The sequence below is a fragment of the Barbatula barbatula genome (assembly GCF_947034865.1).
Source record: "Barbatula barbatula genome assembly, chromosome: 18".
In the NCBI taxonomy this organism is placed as follows: Eukaryota; Metazoa; Chordata; class Actinopteri; order Cypriniformes; family Nemacheilidae; genus Barbatula; species Barbatula barbatula.
This window is the reverse complement of record NC_136781.1, coordinates 12,013,484-12,033,601: the sequence shown is the minus strand read 5'-3', so window position 1 is coordinate 12,033,601 and position 20,118 is coordinate 12,013,484. Positions and strand designations below refer to the sequence as shown.

Sequence of the window (20,118 nt, the reverse complement as noted above, 5' to 3'; positions counted from 1 at the left end):
GGGAGCTTTTGGCACTCTGTCTGTGATAATGAGGGTGAGACTTGTAATGCCCTCAAGTCATTTCTTTACTCCTCCCCCTTCTCCTCTCCTCCACTATATCACTCATCCTCAGCATCACGCCTTCACTCCTACACACGTCTCATTTCCTGCTTCACTCCTTCATCTGTGATTATGGTAATAATGACAGCTTCCTCTTGTTAGATGCTGTTCTACTTGCAGTATATGAACCCACCATGCTGCCATACTATGGATGATTTAGCTGTGGGACATATGATGCACACACACTCTTATTGATGTAATGTAGTGTGATTCTGTAGGATGCTGGTGTCTGTTGTTGATATTTTCCTCTTCTATAAACGGCATCTGTCTTCTGTTTACAGGTGAAGGACTGTGCAGTTGTTGAGACCTCCACCTTGCGGGCTGATCAGATCATTGGGCTGTGGCCATGGACCTGAAAGAGCGCCGACACCGCACGTTGACCCACGGCCGATGTGGCAATGACTTCCAGTTCACCACCTCCACCCTGGACCACGGCGAGCGCCGCGTACCCACCCAGAAATCGTACAGCTCCAGCGAGACACTCAAGGCTTTTGATCATGACTCGCGCCTTCATTACGGCAGATGTGTGACTGACCTTGTGCATCACGAAGTGGAGGAGTTTACCAAACAAGAAGGTAAAAACACAAAGAGAATCATGTTGGTCACATTTTTAGAATATAAATCTTGCCCTAAAAATGCACTCTAAAAAATCTGTAAAAGAGGTGCACAATTTACTGTATTCATATGGAGGAATATTTTGTATTCATTCTTTACGGTTGTTTAGTCTGTATTTTACATTTTGCACAGCATTAAATTACATTTTAGCATTAACGGAGATGTCCGTAAAATAAAGGAAAATGCACTTGTAATTTTCTGCCAGTACTTTATACGCTTTTGTACGGGGTTTTTTTTACAGTGTGAGATAACACTATTCAACCCTACATTTTTAAATATACTGTACATGGTGTTGCGAGCTGTAAGTGATCAAATGTTATAATAAAATATAAACACTCTCTTTAGCACTTTTTTGTATAGTTGGTCGAAGTTGCTTGGCAACAGCGAACAATGTACATGAGAGGTAATGAGCTATAGTACCGGGTGGAAGAACTTCTATTCAGCTACTGTCAATATAACATTCAAATTTCAAAGTTTGCAGTTGCCAAGCAACATAGCAGATTGGCGCAATCATATAGAAAATGTAAGATTTGCAGTAACAACAGTTTGAACATTGAGTTATTATTGCTGAGTTGGAACTATCCATTTTATAAAGTCACCAAGTCAGCCTCTCGCAGTACAAATCCTTTAATATTCACAGTATGTCTTAAATATAAAAGATGTACAGTGGTCAACATTTCCAGCATCCAGTCAAGGATTCCCAGCAGCCAGTCAAGGATAAGGACATGGATTTAGACCCGATGGAGATACGTGACGTTAATGAATTAGTAATTTAGGGGATGGTGAGGGTGAAAGGCTGAATAAAAGTGGCGTTATTGCATCAAAGGACACTGATTTAATTCAGTTCAAGCTTAAGCCTCAGGCTGTAGACTTTTCCTGTATAGATGCAGAAATAACAATCTTGGTGCCTATCTACAGATACATGCTAAAATACCAGCGGGCCTTTTATAAGTACGGATCCAAATTAGAGCAGACCGGCCCACTAGCTCATACCCCACGGATTGATGTAGCCCTTGTTTAATCCCTGTTTTTACATCCCTAAAATGTATTAGATGATGCTAATAAGAGAAGCCAGACGCGACACCTGAGACGGCATAGAAACAGGCGGTAAAGGACAAACAAGAATAGAGAGCGTGTTCTTTAGAGATGCAGCGGCAACAACTCGCCGTCATAATGAGCTTGCTGTTCCGTAGCAGAGCCACGGACGGGTCATCTTTGAAAATGGCAGTGTCAGGCTTGCGAGGCAGTCTCTGTGCGATGGTCTGCCCGGCAAGCCATTGATTCTGTTGCCTGAAATGGATTTCGACTCGATGTCATTGATCAGAGCCAGACCATGTTTTCAGCCCACAGAGAGAGTGTGCAGACAAACCCGTCTCTCTCCGCATTTATCTGTTACCCCTTTTCCCCCAAAACAATGCTCAGTTGAGAGAATTGCAACACTCTTGTCAGAACTAAACGGTGATATAATGAAGTTAACCAGGAAATTGTAGTGTTTGTTTACTAGTCTTTCAGGTTTTGCCATAACGCAGTGCAACTACATTCAAATGTATTAATTCCAATGAGAGTTTAATTCATAAAGCACACTTGTGACCCTGGATAAGAGATGGATAGCTGCTTTTGAGCCTTTGTTTATTATCTGTAGGTGTTTGCAAAATAACGAATACAATTCATGTCAGTCTGCATTTATGAAATAATATGAAAAAAATGCAGGAAAGCAACACAAATGAGAAAAGTCTATACCTCAACATTTACAACATATGCATTTTTTATTTAAATGAAAGCCGGTTTTGTTTTAATGTTGTCCTGAAAACTTTACTTGCTGTCTCCCAAAGTGTTTCATGGCTCTATAGCAGCAGGTTTCAGAGGGTGCAGAGCCAATTTTCCTGCCCAGAACGCTGTCAGATTGGCCGTGGCACCAGAAATGGCACGCTGTCGCTGGAAAAGGGGCATGTTTTTCACATAGCACTTAGACACTGACAACAGATCTCAGAGCTCATGCAGCCCAGGGTGGAGCAGCCCGCGGTTCCTCCGGGATATTTGGTGACTGCTACAGTGTGCAAGAATTATAGGTAGGTGTAGGGAACAGGAGTGAGGGAGGAGAGGAAGACAGACTGACAGGCGGGGTGCTGTGGAGAAGCAGAAAGTTGGAGGCCGTCGGATTGATGGCGCTCGGATACTTGAGGTGCTAGCGGCTCACTGACTACAGATACATTCGTGGGAAGTGTTGCCACGGGAGACTAAAAGTGTGCAGGGGCCATATGTAATAGCACTCAAAGGGCACTGCCAAATTACGCTCCCTCTCTCCCTCGATCTTCCTCGCTCACTCACATAGTCATCACGGCCCACGTTAACATTTGCGCAGAGAGGAAGCGGAATATTACTTTTCTATTTTCTGTCCGAATGAACAGTTCATTTTGGCTCCCTTCTGTGTTTGTGAGTACCCAATGCTCTTCAGACACACAGATCGCAGTTCTTTCCCATAATGCACCACACTTATGTTTAGTTGCTCGGAAAGTATGAATTCTCACTGTATCAAATATTTAAACGGTTTATAATAAATTTGGGGTTTTGCTTGCAAAATCAAATAAACTACACAATGTTACTATTTTCTTTTCTTTTTTACTCACAAAAAACAAAAACAAATATTGTAACACATTTAGGGGTTGCACTTTATTTTACAGTATGTGCACCTATAGTGTACTTACAGTGTACTTACCTAATAAAGTACTGGGCAGTATAAGGGAACTTCATGGTATAAGTTTAGGTTCAGGGTTAGTAGCCTACCTAGTTATCATATTAACCGTAATAAGTGCACAGTTTATACATGGGAAACAGGACTGTGAAAATAAATTGCTACCCATTTCAATATTTTTCCTTGTACACAGAAATGACAAGGTACTGGCATAACATTGAGCCCAAAACAACAGTTTAACATAACAGTTACTAAAAATGAGTCGTCCAAAACATCAGAAGTGTACGTTGGCGTACTAGAAGACATCTCAGCTTGAATGAAAGAGCATCACCTCCAGCTGAACCCTGCGAAGACCGAACTACTCATATTTCCGGCACACCCCACGGTGCAACACGATCTCACCATCTAACTTTGTAATACCACAATCACTCTTTTCCCAAATAGCCAGGAACCTCTGAGTCATATTTGATGAACAGCTGTGCTTCAATGATTGCATTGCAAAGACAACGCGGCCATTCCCATGTGCTACATTTAACATTAGAAAGGTTAGACCCTATCTCACTGAGCATGTGGCACAACTCCTTGTCCAGGCCCTTGTAATCTCAAGGTTGGACTACTGCAATGCTCTCCTTGCCGGTCTTCCTGCAAAGGCTATCAAACCACTTCAGCTGGTTCAAAACGCAGCATCACGCCTCATCTTCCAACAGCCCAAAAGGGCTCATGTGACACCCCTTTTCATCTCTCTCCACTGGCTACCAATTGAAGCCCGTATCAGATTCAAGTCACCGATGCTTGCCTACAGGACTATCACTGGATCTGCCCCGGCATACTTTCACACCCTCCTACATCCCTATTAAGAACCCTGCGTTCAGCAGACGTGCAGCGTCTTGTATTGCCTTCTCATAAGGGCAGTATATCGCTTTCCCGCTCATTCTCCTTCACAACTCCTTCCTAACTCAGTCCGGTCAACCACCTCTCTCACAACATTAAACAAACTACTTAAAAACCATCTCTTCTGTGAATACTTGAGAGACAAATGAAAAATAAAATGAAATACAAAAGAAACACTAACCTTTAGTGTCTTTCTCTCAACAAGTATTGTTCTGGCTTTTGTTAACACTGGTAACTTGGTATTAGCACCTATTGTATTATTGCTCTTGTATGACATTTCGCTTATTGCTCCCTGAACTCTCTCTAGGTCACTTTGGATACTTAATGTCTGCTAAATGTTAATGTAAATGTACATTTGCTTGTGTTTGTCTTTTTTGACTCATAATGTCACCCATCATCGCTTCATCCCACCTTCCCTGTGCAATGGACATTTCTAGAATTTTCTTACAGTGTCAATTGGAAAACAATGTTTAAAATGTAACAAAATGTGTACACTTTTTGTTTATTTGCAATATACCAACATATTATAATTAATGTTAAAAGCTAAAAGCTGTACTTGAGTTAAATATACACTAAAACATTGATTCTACATGAAAATAAATGTAACCACAATAAATAGCACCACAGAATTGTACATGCACTTTAAAAAAAAAAGGTCGGGCGAAACATCAATTTGTTGCTATTTACAAATCTAAAAATTATCTGTAAAGAAAACATCATTAAACCGTTGCCGAAATGAACCAATTATGTTTGATTATATAGCTCTGGTCCGCGTTTCCCGAAACCTTTTGGATCTTGTTGGTCTAGCTTTGTCAAGACAAACTCAACGGAGCAGCCACTATTTTCAGCTCTTTTATTCCTGCTGCTGTTGGTTATATGTTCCGCGTTCTGTGCTTTTATTGAATAAATAATGACACTAAAGCAACATACATTATGATAATATATAAAAGGGTTCCCAAGCACAGGTATAATCAAACGTAGGCTATCTCAGGCACACCTTTCAAATAGAAAATAAGGAAACAACACACATTCACGTTATCGGGAAACGCAGCCCTGTATTTTAATGTGAAGAGACTAGGGCACTTCTGAGTCATTTTCATAAGCAGTTTGTCTCTCTTTTAAAATTATGGTTAAGTTGTTATTTATATTAATAAGTGGCACTGAAATTGAAGTAAGATAGAACCGAGCAGAACTTTGTTGAATTACGTTAAATTATCCTAAATTGCATTGCTTTGAATTGATAAGGATCCCAGTATCCCTCACTTTGATGAAAATTGATCTGGCCGCTCGTTTCAATAAACAGATGTGTTGGACATCTCGGTAATGGCTCCTGTTAGGTGAAAATGAAAACTAAGTTTGGCTCTCAGACGTATGGACGTATTAAGTGTGAGCAGTGGGGGTGGTAGATCAAAGGTTTCATCACTCTCTGTCTGTCTGTGTCCTCACACCCCGCAGGGGCCACATCTGTGCCTACAGAGGCGCATCTGTGTCTGCACAGACCTTAAGTTAAGATGGGACACTCACCATCAGTTGCATCTTTTTATTTACATTAGCTTCCCGTAGACCTCAATATTTGAGAGATTAAAATGCATAAGGTCGCTTGCTCAATTTTTTGTCCCGCATGTTGGAAAAATGCAACAAAATATATTATCTAAGATTGTTATTTAATATATTTTTTTAAATGACGCTCAGATGCCATCCTGTTTCATTATGTCTTTCCAACTGTTTTCCAACATTAGAACGTGTCCTGTCACAACCCTCTGTAAGACACGTGTCTAATTGGACTGTGATGAAAATAACACTAAATCAATTTAATTATACGCATCTTCCTTAACATTGACTAGTGATTCAAATGACTCACTGACTTGTTGGTTTTGAAACCATGTAGATTTGCACATCTCCGATCACCACGGCCTTAGAATGACAATTAGTTTCTAAACTAATACGTTTTGTGTCAGGGGCTTTAGTGATCCTACACGGGTGTTTGTTTGAATCCAGTTTGATCCTGGATCTGTGTGCTGATTCTTGTTTTGAACTTCACAGGCTCTTATGTGCATTTCAGAGGGCCGTCCTTTAGTGCCTAACACCTAATTCCTACTTTATGAGAACACAAAAAAGGTGAAAGCTGGTGTGCGGTATTCATAGTAGACAAGAGGAATCTAATCAGATTCTTTTTAGCAGTCCCTCAACAGTCAAGTTGGTTCGTGCCATCATGCTCGACTTTTTCCCAATGCCACGTCAGTTCTATTGCATCCCTCTCTTATCATCCCACAGCTGCAGTTTTGATGTGGAATTTGCTGTCAAGTCACACATTTCAAGTATTATTTTATTTTGTTGATGCTGTGCTTTGTTGGTCTATTGCAATAAATCTGGGCAAGAAAAGATCAAGGGGAGAACAAAGAACCTGGCGGGTATTAAAAATAAATGACTCAGAGACTAAATGTCTCTTTCTCTCTCTCTCGCTTCCTCCTCGTCACATTCTATTTCTTATTGCCCCAAACCCTCAAAGACTCTCGCAAACACCCTGAAACCCCTTTCACATCACCTTCGACACAGCTGAGAGTTGCTTGTTTGCTTATTGATGGTTTGGGAATTGGTTTCAAGTGTCCCCGAAGCCTCCAGAAATCTTGTTAGGTCATACAAGCAAAGGACTGGGCACGGCGGTTCATTACTGAGAGAAGCTATGTGTACTTCAGCCAAACCCCAAAACAACACGTACAAAACATTAAAGGTGGACTCTGTTATTTTATACTCATTAAAAAGTTTAAACCCCCTAGAAAGAAGACATACTTTTTGGACTCGCATTAGATGATATTATATTTATGTTGGTAGCCCAGTACAGTAAATGTTGTTTTGTTTGACAATAAGTGTGACGTCTCGTGGGAACCATGTCGAGGACGAAAAATGGAAATACACTTATGATTTCGCACACAGACAACTAATATTCTTGTCATTTCAAACCTGTTCGACTGACTTTTTTTCTTCTGTACACAAAAGAAAAAAAAGAAGAGGGTTGTCAACCAAAGAACATTAGCCCAATTAACTTCCATTGTATGGAAACAAAACCACTGAGACATTTCTCAAAATATCTTCTCTTGTGTTCTACAAAAGAAAGAATCTATATATGTTCTATAACTCACTTAATCTATTCATATGTTGTCTGCAATATTTTCACATATTATTAATTGCACAAAGCTTGATTCTTATACCGTGTAAAGAATCAAGCTTTGTAAAATAAATAATAAGAAGTGTAATATTGAAAAGAAAACGTATGAAATGATTGGCTTAAATAAAAGTAATGTTAGATGTATAAATCTGAACACAAACATTTTCAGCAATTTTCATTACATCTTTGTAAAGACTACTTCTCAAAAGCACAATGAGTGAAATATAGGGAACTATAGTAAGAAAAACTCACTACAGAGATCAAAAATAAAAAATGCAAAGTGTGCATGTAACAAAAGAAGATAAACATAAATAAATAAATATGAATACTTCTAAATGAAACATTAATAATGTGCAGTAGACTTTTAACGTTTTGCTTTACTTTTTTCTTTCTCTGAGATAGAATCTTCTGAAGGACCCCTTTCAGTTTGAAAACCCCTGGTCTAGATTTCCAAGACAACTGCAAATACAAAATTACTAAGTGCACCTCTTAAACATCCCCTTTTAAACAGTCTCCATTCAATGCTGATGTTAGCTTCAATATGCCATTAGGCTTACCAATGATTGCATTAACATATCCCTTAATCTTTTAAGAATTTAATATGGCATTTCTTGGTGAAAGCCTTTAATCTGTTTTGGAATCTCCCAAAGCAAATGCACATTATGATCCAAGCCAACATTGTCCAATCAGGTTTTCCTTATGCCCCTGACGGCTATATCTCTCTATATATACAGTACATACAGTACATATATGTTTTCTCCTGTTTTTTATTGGACTCAACAAAAGGGGGTACAGCTGAGGACTGGAGCTTGTGCTCTGGTAGTTCTTGATCAGTTTGAATGGAAACAGGTGGTTGCTCAGGTGTCCTTTCCTTGTATAAGGCAAAAAGAGGTCTGAACTATTGTTCTCCTTTGAAATTATTAGTTCCTGACACTAAAACCTAGTTCAACAACATTAGAATAGCTTAAAGGATTGGCACGAAGGCCATGAAGTGGCTAATAGCCTTGCTGGCGCGATGGGTGGCTGAGGCGGTTAATGGGGGAGCTTACCACTGCACTAGTGCGTCGTATCTAAAAGGCAAGACGCAGTGGGCAGTCTGAGCCCCTGTGGCCATCAAGGGGTCAGTTGGTGCTTAACAGCAGCCGTGATATCCAGATTAAACTCACGGTTTGGACAGCTACATCACCTTTTTTTAACACCAGCCCCCCAAGCACCGCGTAATTGCAGATGGCATTCCCTATTAATGTCTCTCTGGCTGTTGTTTTGTCTCTCTGTATTTTGTACAGTACAGCATTATGTGGTTGAATTAGCTTTGGTTCAACATGCTAGTAGGCTTCTAAGCACTCCATTCCGTCTTCTAAAACATCCCACTTTTTAACAGCAGCGCCTGGAGACTCTCCAGAAAACGTTCGGGGATATCTCATGGTTTGTCAGAGGTTAAAACAGCCTGTGTCAGATTCTGTAGCAAGTAGCGTAATGGGAAATGCACAGGGTGTCATAAATGAGAGACTAGAGATGTTGGTGTTCTCCTTTATCTCTCGTTTGATTAATAAATGTAAGCGGAAACGTTATGCATGCGTAATGGAGTGCCAAACGCAGACAGATGCGTCGATAAAGTTGTCACCACAAATTTAAATACTGTAAACCAGATGCAACCAATGGGAGCGTAGTGAGACACCAACTCAAGCATTATGAGATAAACAGCATTCATACTCTGTCTTATCACTCCCCGAGGCTTGATTTGCTTCCGTCGGGTCTTCAAACATGTCAGTGGTTGAGTCTTCTGCAGCACGAATGATGTTGTAAATATCAAAAGCTATGTCAGGGGCTTTATGAGAGGTAAAATGGCTCCCCGTGGGGTCGGAGCTATTTTTGCCACCCAATTAAAAGGTGTTGAGTGGCCGTGCCGTGCAGGTGGCTCACATGGGGCAGGGCGTTTGACACTGAGGGCCCTGTTCTTGCTTAGCTGTTAACTCTGTGTCCCTGCATTAATGGAGGCCCTAATGATGTGCTATGCATCTTGGGAACAAAGTATGCTGCGAAAACTCACCGGACACCCACTGCTAAGCGTAAACCTTCTCAATTAACACCCTGCCTTACTGAGACCACCAATGATAACACACCACCTACAGTGCCGACACGTTTCATGCAGAATCTGATGTCACATGGACAGGTAGGAGGCTCTGAATCAGAGAGTGGGTTAGATGTGATGCTAAAACATTCACTTTTATAGCCGCAGTGATGCACTTTATCTCCAGAGACTTTATTTTTTGAAGTGAACTTAACTACATTTCTGAACTATAATATTCCTTTCTCCCCATCAGCTGGACTGAAGTCTCTCTGATATAAAATGTAGTTCCCATACAGCAGCTTGTAAAGGGCCATTAGATTCTCACTCCTCAAACAAATTATACTATTTCTGTTGCTAGATTATTTGTTTTATAAACCAGTGCTTGGATATAATATCGAAACCTAAAGACCTTTTATAAGGAAATGTATTCTGTAAAGATGAATGCAGTTCTGTGACCATGCAATACATAGTGAACATAAAAGATTGTAATTGGTTGGTTGAACAGGTTTTAAAACAAAATAATATTTCTATAACTGCCTTTGCTGTCACAGGGGTGATACTCTTTTTAAAAAATACACCTCTGCACCTGAAGAGAACATATTAGAACCTCAAAGGTACATATTGGGACCTCTTAGTGTGTGCTGTCAGGTTTTGTACAGTACCACTTTAGTACAGCTTTCTTTCACTCAATTCCGGATAAAGAGAATTCTGAGAATTGTTTCTAAACACATTACAGATGTTAGAAATGTATTGCTGAAACACCTTACAAAGACTCAGAAGTTATGTAGTTCTGAATTGTGGAGTACCAATTCGCTGTTCAGGACTTTCTGGGCAGGGCTAAAACGGTGGATTGATGCAGGGGCGCAACTACTCAGTGTTAGGGGGGTATGCAGAAACAGTTTTTGCGCCCCCCCTAAATAAAAAAGTGTGCCGGACATCATCATGTATGGGCTTGAAATAATAAAGGTTTATTTTAAAAGTATATCAGACAGCTACTGTAAGCCCACCATAATTATATGGTATATGGACACAAATATATAAAAACGTATTCATGGAAATTTCTCTGCCATTTCTTTCTTTTTGCCGTATCTAAAACGTACCGATCCGTATCGAAATGTGACACAAGTGTATTGTATCGAACCGAACCATGAATTTTGTGAACCATTACACCCCTACCTTTTCCATATTAATAATATTAAGAAATTAATCTGTTGGTATGAAGTTGGTATCAAGCTCCCTCTACACTTCCACCTAATGTTAGACCTACCTAACTTTGCTATTAAATATAGCAGCCTAAATTCAATTTTTAAATCAGCCTAGTGATGGCATCAGATAAGACAACTATTATGCAGTAAGGTTGTGCTGCTGTTGAAATTACATTAACATTTGGGATTTTAAAAAGTACAAATATGACACACACACATACATATAGAAAAGTAATTACAGGGTCACATCTCTCTCTGTTTAAAGGTCTGTGCTGATATATATATACATACATACATACACATAGCACAGATCTTTAAAGAAGGAGAAATGTGGCCCTTGCAGCTTCCATGTCACCCAGCAGATGTAAAGTAGCCTGTATGTCTGACAGCACAGCTGAGCTAACATGAAGCTAGTGGTAAAATAAAATCCATGATAAACCAGCCTTATTGCATAAGTAATGTTTTCCAGCTTCTAGTCATTTATTGTGCATGCTACCTTATAATTACCAGTTCTTATTTTACTTTAATAAAATTGAGATATGTCATGCATGGCATTGGTAGAATAGGGTTTAACCAAAATATAAATGTAGATATCAGCAGCAACATTATTTTGCATTAAGTTAGCAAACACTTGCCAGTCAATATTTATATGTTCAAGCCTCCAAGTTTGGTAGCAAATCTATTCATGATTCCGACGGTCGGTTGCTCAGCAAGCTCGCTAGCTAACGTTAGTCTGTTAACATGAATATTGTATTTGCAAGAATAGACGTCACATTTTGAATCCTACCTGTTGCCTTTCACCATCCACGTATTTAGCTGCTGTCGCATCCCTTGACAGGCCATCTCCTTTTTCCATTTTCTTTTTCTATTTTTAGCCCCCGACAGCTTTTTTGGTTTATCCATCTTTTTCAAATTCAAATTTCAACGACAACTCACCAACGTTACTGCGTACTTAACGTAACTCACGGCGCCCCGCCCACTCGCGATATTACCCTTCTATGTCTAAATAAATTATATGATGGAATCTTATGAGGGCACCGGTGCCGCCTAGCCTGTTAGTCCTCTTAAATGTATATAACTTTTTATATATACAATAACTTATATAAATTTTAGAAAAATGTATATAACTTTTTTTATTTCACATTTATTAAACCATCGCGTTGGCGCCCCCCATGGTGCGGCGCCCCTATGCGGCGCATATAGCGCATACCCACTTTTTGCGCCACTGGATTGATGACACAATGGAGTGTCCAAGCATGCTTGGCCCATCCCGTATCACTAGAGCATCAGGCATCTGCTAAATCACGAGCTCAGGGTTTCAATCTCTCACGCACACGTTTTCAGGCTCTCTCAAGCTCTCACTCTGCCCAGCTAAACAAACCAAATAACACTAACTCACGCCAAATATCATGCAAACAGTAACACAGATGCGAATGGACGAAGGGGAATTACATGTACGGAAGGAGGATCACTGCATATTATTGCGACATGCTTAAGTGATTATCTCTTGATGAATATCATGCGCATCGACTCGCGCGTGTTTGAATTCAAATCATCCCATAAAAATCTTCACATATAGCCTACTGGGGACGATAGCGATGAGAGTGCTATTACACAGACTTTAAAGATATAGTTCATCCAAAAATGTAATTGCTCATGTCATTCATAGCCTGTATTACTCTTTTCTTCGGCAAAACAAACAAAAATATACTTTGAAGAACTTTGGTATCCAAACCCACTTGGAGCCCTTTGATTTCCATTGTATTGAAACAAAACTACTGAGACATATCTCAAAAGTATAATCTTTTGTTTACCATATAAGAAAGAGTCATTAGCATGAAAGATAATTTCGAAAAAAATATCTGAGGGTGTATATATTATATTATTATTGAGTGAACTATACCTTTAAACAGTAATGTGTAACACAGGGAAAGCTTGAGATCCCACAGAGAGCAGTGTAACTCCAGTATATGCTGAAAATGTTCTATCTCTATCAAATGCAGGTGTAGTAGTCATGGGTGGATGATGGAGAACCCAACTGCGTCTCCATAGCAATGTAATTATAGAGCACTATATTAACAAGATGCTTGGAGAGCACAATACAGAGAAGGTGTTGAACGGGAGGCAAATCTAAACGCATGCTGATTGATTGAAGGTGTCACTGTTGTGTGTGTGTGTGTGTGTGTGTTCACGAGCTGATCTTGAGATGTGGAGCTCAGAGAGCAAACAGACCTGTGTGTGAATATCTGGAGGGATGCAGAGCCAGCTGTGTCATTTCATTAATGGCACCACAATAGTCCTCATAGCACCATACCATGCCTGGAACCCAGCAGGCTGACCTTGATTTATGTCCTTTCCCTCCACCTCTCCTTTCTTCATCATCTCAAGCTTTTTTGTCCTCATATTCACGGTATAAGCTCTCTCTTTTCAGTCCTCATCTCGTCTTTTCTAGGAATTTGTCATTCTGTCTTCTTTAATGTTTTGTTTTTGCTTCAGGTTTAGTTCGTGCCCTGCTCAATATCATCATTTCATGCTGTTCTCAGTATTTTCGTTTTTCAATTTTTTTTGTAATAGACAGCATACATGCCCTTAAGCAAAAAAACATCTTTGTAATTGCTTTAAACTAGCTGACCTCAAGGTTGTTTTTATGTGGCTGATCTAATAGAAATTTGCTAACAGGAGCTGCTAGTTTGGACGAATTAGTTGTTATACAGTATATGTGAATTGCACAAAAATATATAATAAACACAAAATAAAACCCCTCCCCAAAACCTAACCAGCACGGGCATGAAAGCAGATTATACCAAAATGTATGAATAAGATCATTAGAATTCAAACGAATTAGACAAGTGAGCGTTTGTAAAATACTTACAAATTACCCTACATACATTGAGTTTGACATTGTGTTTTGTGCAATTTAGCATATTTTAGTTTTTATTCAATCAAAATTAAATACAGTTTTTTAGACATTTTAAAGGACAATTGCCTAAAGTCTGAATTGCAACCTACCGCTCACTCCACCCCTTTCGAAGCACTACATATGCTGAGAATGGATTAATATATCATCATTTTTGTTTCTCTCCAAAACTGTCTATTTGCTTAAGGCTAAAGAATATAAAACTTTCCTAAGTTTTGAAAGTTTGTCTACCGTTTTACGGTTTAATTGTACAAAAGCATTTGGGGACACTTTATGTTATATATTCTTCTTTTCAGTGACAAAGTGAAGAAAGGATTCCCCTTCCATTAACAGGGGAATTAATCCAAAAACATTTTTCTTCGAAAAGGGGAAAAGTTTTAATTTGCTGAGTGGAAAATTAAAATAAGATTCTGCCATCGCTCTTGTACCCTCACTGGTTCCCACCGAGCTTCATTTCCTCGGCACATGCCTCCAGTAACAATAATAACCATCAGCCCGCAGAACATGAACAAACATGTAGCACAAAGACGCTGTCTGCAGCGGGTCCATTAAACGTCACCATCAGTAGTAAGATGTGGGGGGTAATAGAGAGACCACAGAGAGGCTTGTCGATCTGGATGCAAAAATCACATCCTTCCCCCTGTTGAAGCGGAGGTCTTTTTATATTACTCAAACGGCCAATCAGCCCCCTCTCTCCGCCTCTCAGGAAAGTCAAATGCTTCTTTCATGAGTCTGATGAAGCATAATGACCAGAGGACAATTTCCACTCCTGGGGCCTAAAATGGGATTTGAGTCAGTCCTCAGCGGTGTGCAAGGCCAGTAAATTACCTCAGTGTGTGTTCGGGCACCAGCAAAAGGCATTAACGCAAAGAACACAGACCGAGACGTACCTCCAGCTAGGATACAAGCACTGTACGTCAAATTAGACCTCCAAAAGCCCCTTTTCTGTTTCTATACGCAACTTCCCTCTAGACTGCAGAATCACTGAAATTATCGGCGCAGAGGTAGTTCTGAACTTTTCTGAATGACGTGTTAATTTGAAACATGCTTTTTAAAAGTATAGAAAATGAGTTTAAAAAACAAAAAAAATCATTGTATGATAGATGCATGGAACAATTTTAATAATCATATTAAATAAATAATTATAAATGAATGAATGAACAAGAAAATAATTATAATTGTTATTATTAATAATAATACAGCAAGCATTCAGAAATTGAGAGATATAAACAGTGTTGCAGTGCCGTACTAAATATCATCACCCCTGAAACTCTGCTTGTCCAATCGCATTAAAGGACATTTGTAGAAAAATACCGAATCAGGCCCAATACTCGACATCAGATACGTTCAGCCGTTACTTCAGAGGGGTCGACAGCCTTTAAATAACAGCGTGTACCGAGAACACAAATCTGCACAGATGGCCGTATACTAGGCTCCACATATGTGAAATACATACGTGCACACACCCAAACTGTGTTAATCGCTATGATAACGTAGCACTTTTTTCCTCCCAAATGGTTTACCTTCTCTGCCGGTTTTTATTGCATTTATTTACATTGAAATTACCATTAGGCAGATGTTTAGAAAGATACTGTACATATAAAAGAGTTCACATGAAATGCTGTAAGATTTAGAGCTGGTGTTGATCTCAATTTTACATAAAAACTTACAACGTAATACAATCTTATACGCAGTAAGCTACGCGTTTCTACGTAAGAATTACAATTGCACCCTTGAATGGCCCTGCAAGGTAGGCTACTCAAAGTCCAGATGGAAGTGAGCAACCGAATCATTTGATGATGGTCCTTTTTAGACAGTAGTAGTGAAGTGTTCTCTTCACAGTCAAATGCCAAGAAGTTTTTTGGTCATTTTTAACGTGTTATCCTGGGTGACATTATGATCATGCATTGCATTCAGGGCTACTGTACAGGGAAAGAGAGTGAGTACAAAAATAAATAAGTTCAAGAGAATACAGAGTTAGGAGAGGTGAAGTGAATTATGGGCATGAAGGCAGAGGGATGATCCCTGTACAGAGGAGCTTGTGAGAGACAGGAAGACAAGAGCAAGGTCTAGCTGATCAGATATAATGAAAAGCATGCTACTGAACCCTTGCTGGATTGAGTAACCGGCAATAAGGACACACAGGAGAACAGGAGCTGATGAGAAAAAGAGGACGAGAGCCTGCCTTTCCCATCTGTGCATCTAAACATATGAAGGGTAGACGAACGAGAATTACATGTTGCTACTTTGAGGTTCTCAGAAATGAAACAAAATAATGCTTTATTTCTGAGAACTTTCAGAAGAACATTATTGTGATGGTGGGAATTATTTGTTGCTGTCTCACAGTGTGAAAGACCATTTCCTGTGGTCCACAGGTTTTGACCATGTTTTTGGGATGGGGACATTTCCCTGTTTGAAAACGACATGCCTGTTCTTTGGGTTTATGGCATTTTTCCATCTGGCTGTACTACGAATTTGTAAACATGTTAAGAGAACAAGATGGTCGATTTCTTCACAGTCTACAGATCTACATAGGAATCAAACATGTTCGTCTTCTCATGCATATGCCACTGATTCTTAGCTGGAGAACAGAATGTATGAATAGAATATTTCAGAATTATTTTCCTCAGAAAGGAAATGCTGGATTAAATTATATTTGACAGTTTTCCTTGTATCTCTGTGTACTAGAAGGAAATGGATATTGTTATATTTTACACCTTGACTGTTTCCACAAGTCAGGTCGTTCCTTTACATCATACAAACATTCATTCTCGATAATGACGGATTTATATGGTTCTGTGTTATTTACTTTTTATAACTATCTTTACAAGACACTTAATTTAAACTCATGGCAGCACACATTTTCTCTTTAAACACTTAAATTTGTCCCCAAAAGTGTTCGGACTAAGCCACACATCATAGTAAGTGGCATCTTCAAATGTAAATGTATATATAAGATACAAAAAATAATTTAATGTAATAAATGTAATGCAATCACAATAATATTATTTAAGTGTGGCTTAGGGGTAGTTCAACCAAATATGAAAGTTCTCAAATGTATTTACCCTGTCATTCCAAAGCTGTATGGCTTTCTTCTGCAGAAGACAAAAGACCATATTTTGAAGAAAAGTTCGCAAACAAACACCATTGGCCCCAATTTGACATTTCATTGAACACAAAACCACACAGACATTTCTCAAAATAGCTCCTTTTGTGTTCCATCAAGGTGAATAAATGATGACCTGTCCAAATATCATTTGTCCTGTGTTATATTCTTCTTGAATTGATGAGCAACATATTTTTCATGTCGCATATCGTTCACAGATGCATACTCTCACACGCAGACTAAACAGCAATAACATTTTAGTTTTTAGTTTTTGTGCTTCTGTGAAAAGAAAGAAAGAAATAGTGTAAAGTTTGAAAATGTGTTTGTCGGGTGGTGGAAAAAATGTAACCCGTAGACGAGGCAGATGTTTTTTCCGAAGTGATAAATGTTGAAGGATAATTATAAATGTGAGTGTTTTGGGTATTAAAGGTGGCGTATTGTGTTGTTATCCTCACAGAGTACATGGATCTCTCACCGTTCCTGAGCTACTTCATGTCAGGTACAGTACGGTCTGACTAGACTTATAGCAGTGCTTGAGCTACTAGTGCCCTAGAAAAATATCGATGTTGTTTTCCAGCTCTGTACTCCTAGTTGTAGACTATGTCCAGTTCTCCATTAGTTTGTACGGTTTCATCTTTAAGTTGAAAAGAAAAGCTTGATTTAAATTGTATCTACTGAAATGAAAAGTGTTTTATGTCTGTCTACCACATAGTTAAGATTAAAGCGACTCTATGAAGGTCTCTCTTAGCAGTATCGATCCCTGGCGCTGTGAAGATTCCTGTCTTAAAGAGCGTTAATGAATGAAATTGCTTCTTCATTTTCTGCTGATTGGAGGGCATGCATTGACTCTTTTAATTACTGTAGAGAAGAAATTGGTTGCGCACGCTTTATCCTTTAATTGTTTTTCCCCCAGCCTGGCCTTAATTGGGACTCCGTTGTGTTTATCGATTCAATTTGATGTGCTTTGAATTTGAATGGCGTGCAAAATATATATTAGTTAACGGAGGGGAGCTGTCCGGCTCGCTCTGACCGTGGTCTGACGTGTGTGCGGTAGTTTTATGTGTGTATGATTTTACTCACGTCCTGAGTCACAGTAGGAAGGAAATTTCACAGCAGGTAAGAGCAGCAGGATAAAATAGACCCCCTTAGATTTGCACCATTCATGGCCCATGGCCAGAGCTGACGTCCACTGATTTGCTCCATAAAACCCAGACTCCTGCTGCCCTCCCTTGCTTTATTGGTCTCTGCCTTAATACAGTTTGAATGTGCTCTCCGGTCTTTCTACTATAAACCTTGTGGTGAACTTCTGTGTGCTTCGTGGTAAGAGAACGGCTAAAGCAAAAAGCTTAATCACATCCGGGCCTAATTTTCAGCATGAAAAGATTTTTAAATGAAACGATCCATCTTTTTGAAGTCTTTTAAACTGTGGTTGAAATATTATACTTTCAGATATTTTAGACTTTATTTAGTCAGTCAGTTTGAATAAAGAATGAAAGACAAAATATCACACTGGATTTGACTTAAACGGGTTTAATGCAGAATTTGACAGGAAAATTTTATTTTTGTGGTTGATGGTAGCTGAGGCCTTGAGTCTAAAAAATGTCTCGTGGGCACAGAATAGAAGGAACATTTAGCTGGTAATTTATATCAATGAGTTATCTGATTTTAATGTCAAATTATCAGTTATTGGACATTTAAACTTCATTAGATACAGTGGAGTCCAAACACTGCTGAAATTTTAATAATTAGGCTAAATGTATGCAGAAATTAAAATACATTCTTCTTTTTTCAATAATTAAAATATTCATGTGTTTTTTATCATTTGTGAAGCTTGGTGTTTAGTAATGACATCACACTCCTTCACTAGAAAGAGCTCCTCAAGTTTTCCGGGTAAAACTAAAAGATGCATGTTATCCCAGCATGATTTCTTAATGTTTCAAAAAGCTCTTTCTATAGTTTAACATAACCAAGAAAATGTGCTGTTTTGTTCATTTCAGAACTTTCTGTCAAAATTGACTTAGTGTCTTTTACACATAGAGGTCACTCGTAACAGCAAAACACATACTGTCCAAACAAGTGGTTATCTTCACCTTTTTTATTGTTGATTGTGTCAAAAGTTTCACATTCCCTAAAAGCAATAAAAAAATCCTGATTTACATTCTCCTAAATTACATGAAAGGGTCGAAGTGGTTTGTCACTTAAGAAATCCACTGTAGAAACATCACATACCACCTTGACTGGACAGTAGAACAGAGAGAAGTTATTAGATGACAGACAAAACACGTTCGACTTATAGTACATACTGTAGATGTTTGGTATATGTGCTTGGTTAGTTATAACTTATTAGATCTGTGTAGCTTGTATAGATAGCTTGATGCATCTGAGTTGCATCAATTAAATCTCTCAGGTCGGTTTAAGCGTAAGCATGGACCATTAACTCATTTTGTTTTATTTTTATTGCCTTAGGGAACTTTACTTTAGCCGAGTTGGGCATTTGCGAACCGGCCCCCCATCAGAACGCATACTGTCCAGACCTCGGCCTTCTGCAACGCGGTTACTCTTTAAGCGCCGGCTCCGATGTGGACTCCGACCCGGAGGGCCCTATCTCACCAGAGCGAGCCATCCAGCTGTGGGAGGGCCACGGCATCAAATCCCGCCGCAGTTCTGGCCTTTCCAGCAGAGAGAACTCCGCCCTCACCCTGACAGACTCTGAGAACGAGAACAAGTCTGATGACGAATCAGGTGAGAGAGTAACTGTCAGAGAGAGGGAGTGTGAGAAAGAGCAAAACGAGAGTAAGAATATGTTATGAGTGTGAATTTAGCGTGTGATGTTTGTGAGAGAACAGATGCCAAAAATGTGCAACATGTGATAACAAATTCACATTTTCATTCGGTTCATTTAGAGCTGAATGCATTTCAGAGCCCTTATGCGTTGCTCTTACCTATTTTTCTACACTCGCGGGGCAAAAGAAGTGTTCCCCAGCGACCCAAACACCAACAAAAGTCAAATAGCAGCGTTCAGTAAAACCTGTGTTTAAAAATGCGTATAAATAGACGTTGAACAGCATGACATGTCACAACCAATTAAAACTAAAAAGATCGTAAGCAGGAATGCTTTTTTGAAATGTCAAAGAACGCACGTTTGTTAAACGATAACACTGTTGCTTCTCTCCTTCCCGCATTTCCACACATCTGTCTGCATGAATGCTATTGTTGACGACTAAATTCCCTCTCGGTAACTTTTTGGCAGCGATTCTGCAACACATTCTTCAATTCCACATTTCCTTGTTAATTCGGTGGCGTCTAAAACCTTCGCATAGTTTGTTGGAAGTGTCAGAGAAGGTTAATGACGACAA

General features: G+C 39.2%; 1 protein-coding gene across 2 annotated transcripts in view; it reads left to right on the top strand.

Annotated features, from left to right (window-relative positions):
- Positions 1–445: 445 nt before the first annotated feature.
- tenm2a (teneurin transmembrane protein 2a) overlaps positions 446–20,118 on the top strand; it is a gene marked incomplete at its 5' end in the record, with an annotated part of 196,256 nt that continues 176,583 nt past the window's right edge. Inside the window, 3 exons of one of the 2 annotated variants that reach the window (XM_079480153.1) lie at positions 446–674; positions 17,220–17,261; positions 19,229–19,504. In XM_079480153.1, the coding sequence (XP_079336279.1) occupies positions 446–674; positions 17,220–17,261; positions 19,229–19,504 (547 nt within the window). The remainder of the gene's footprint in view (positions 675–17,219; positions 17,262–19,228; positions 19,505–20,118) is intronic. The other variant, XM_079480154.1, reaches the window with a different exon arrangement.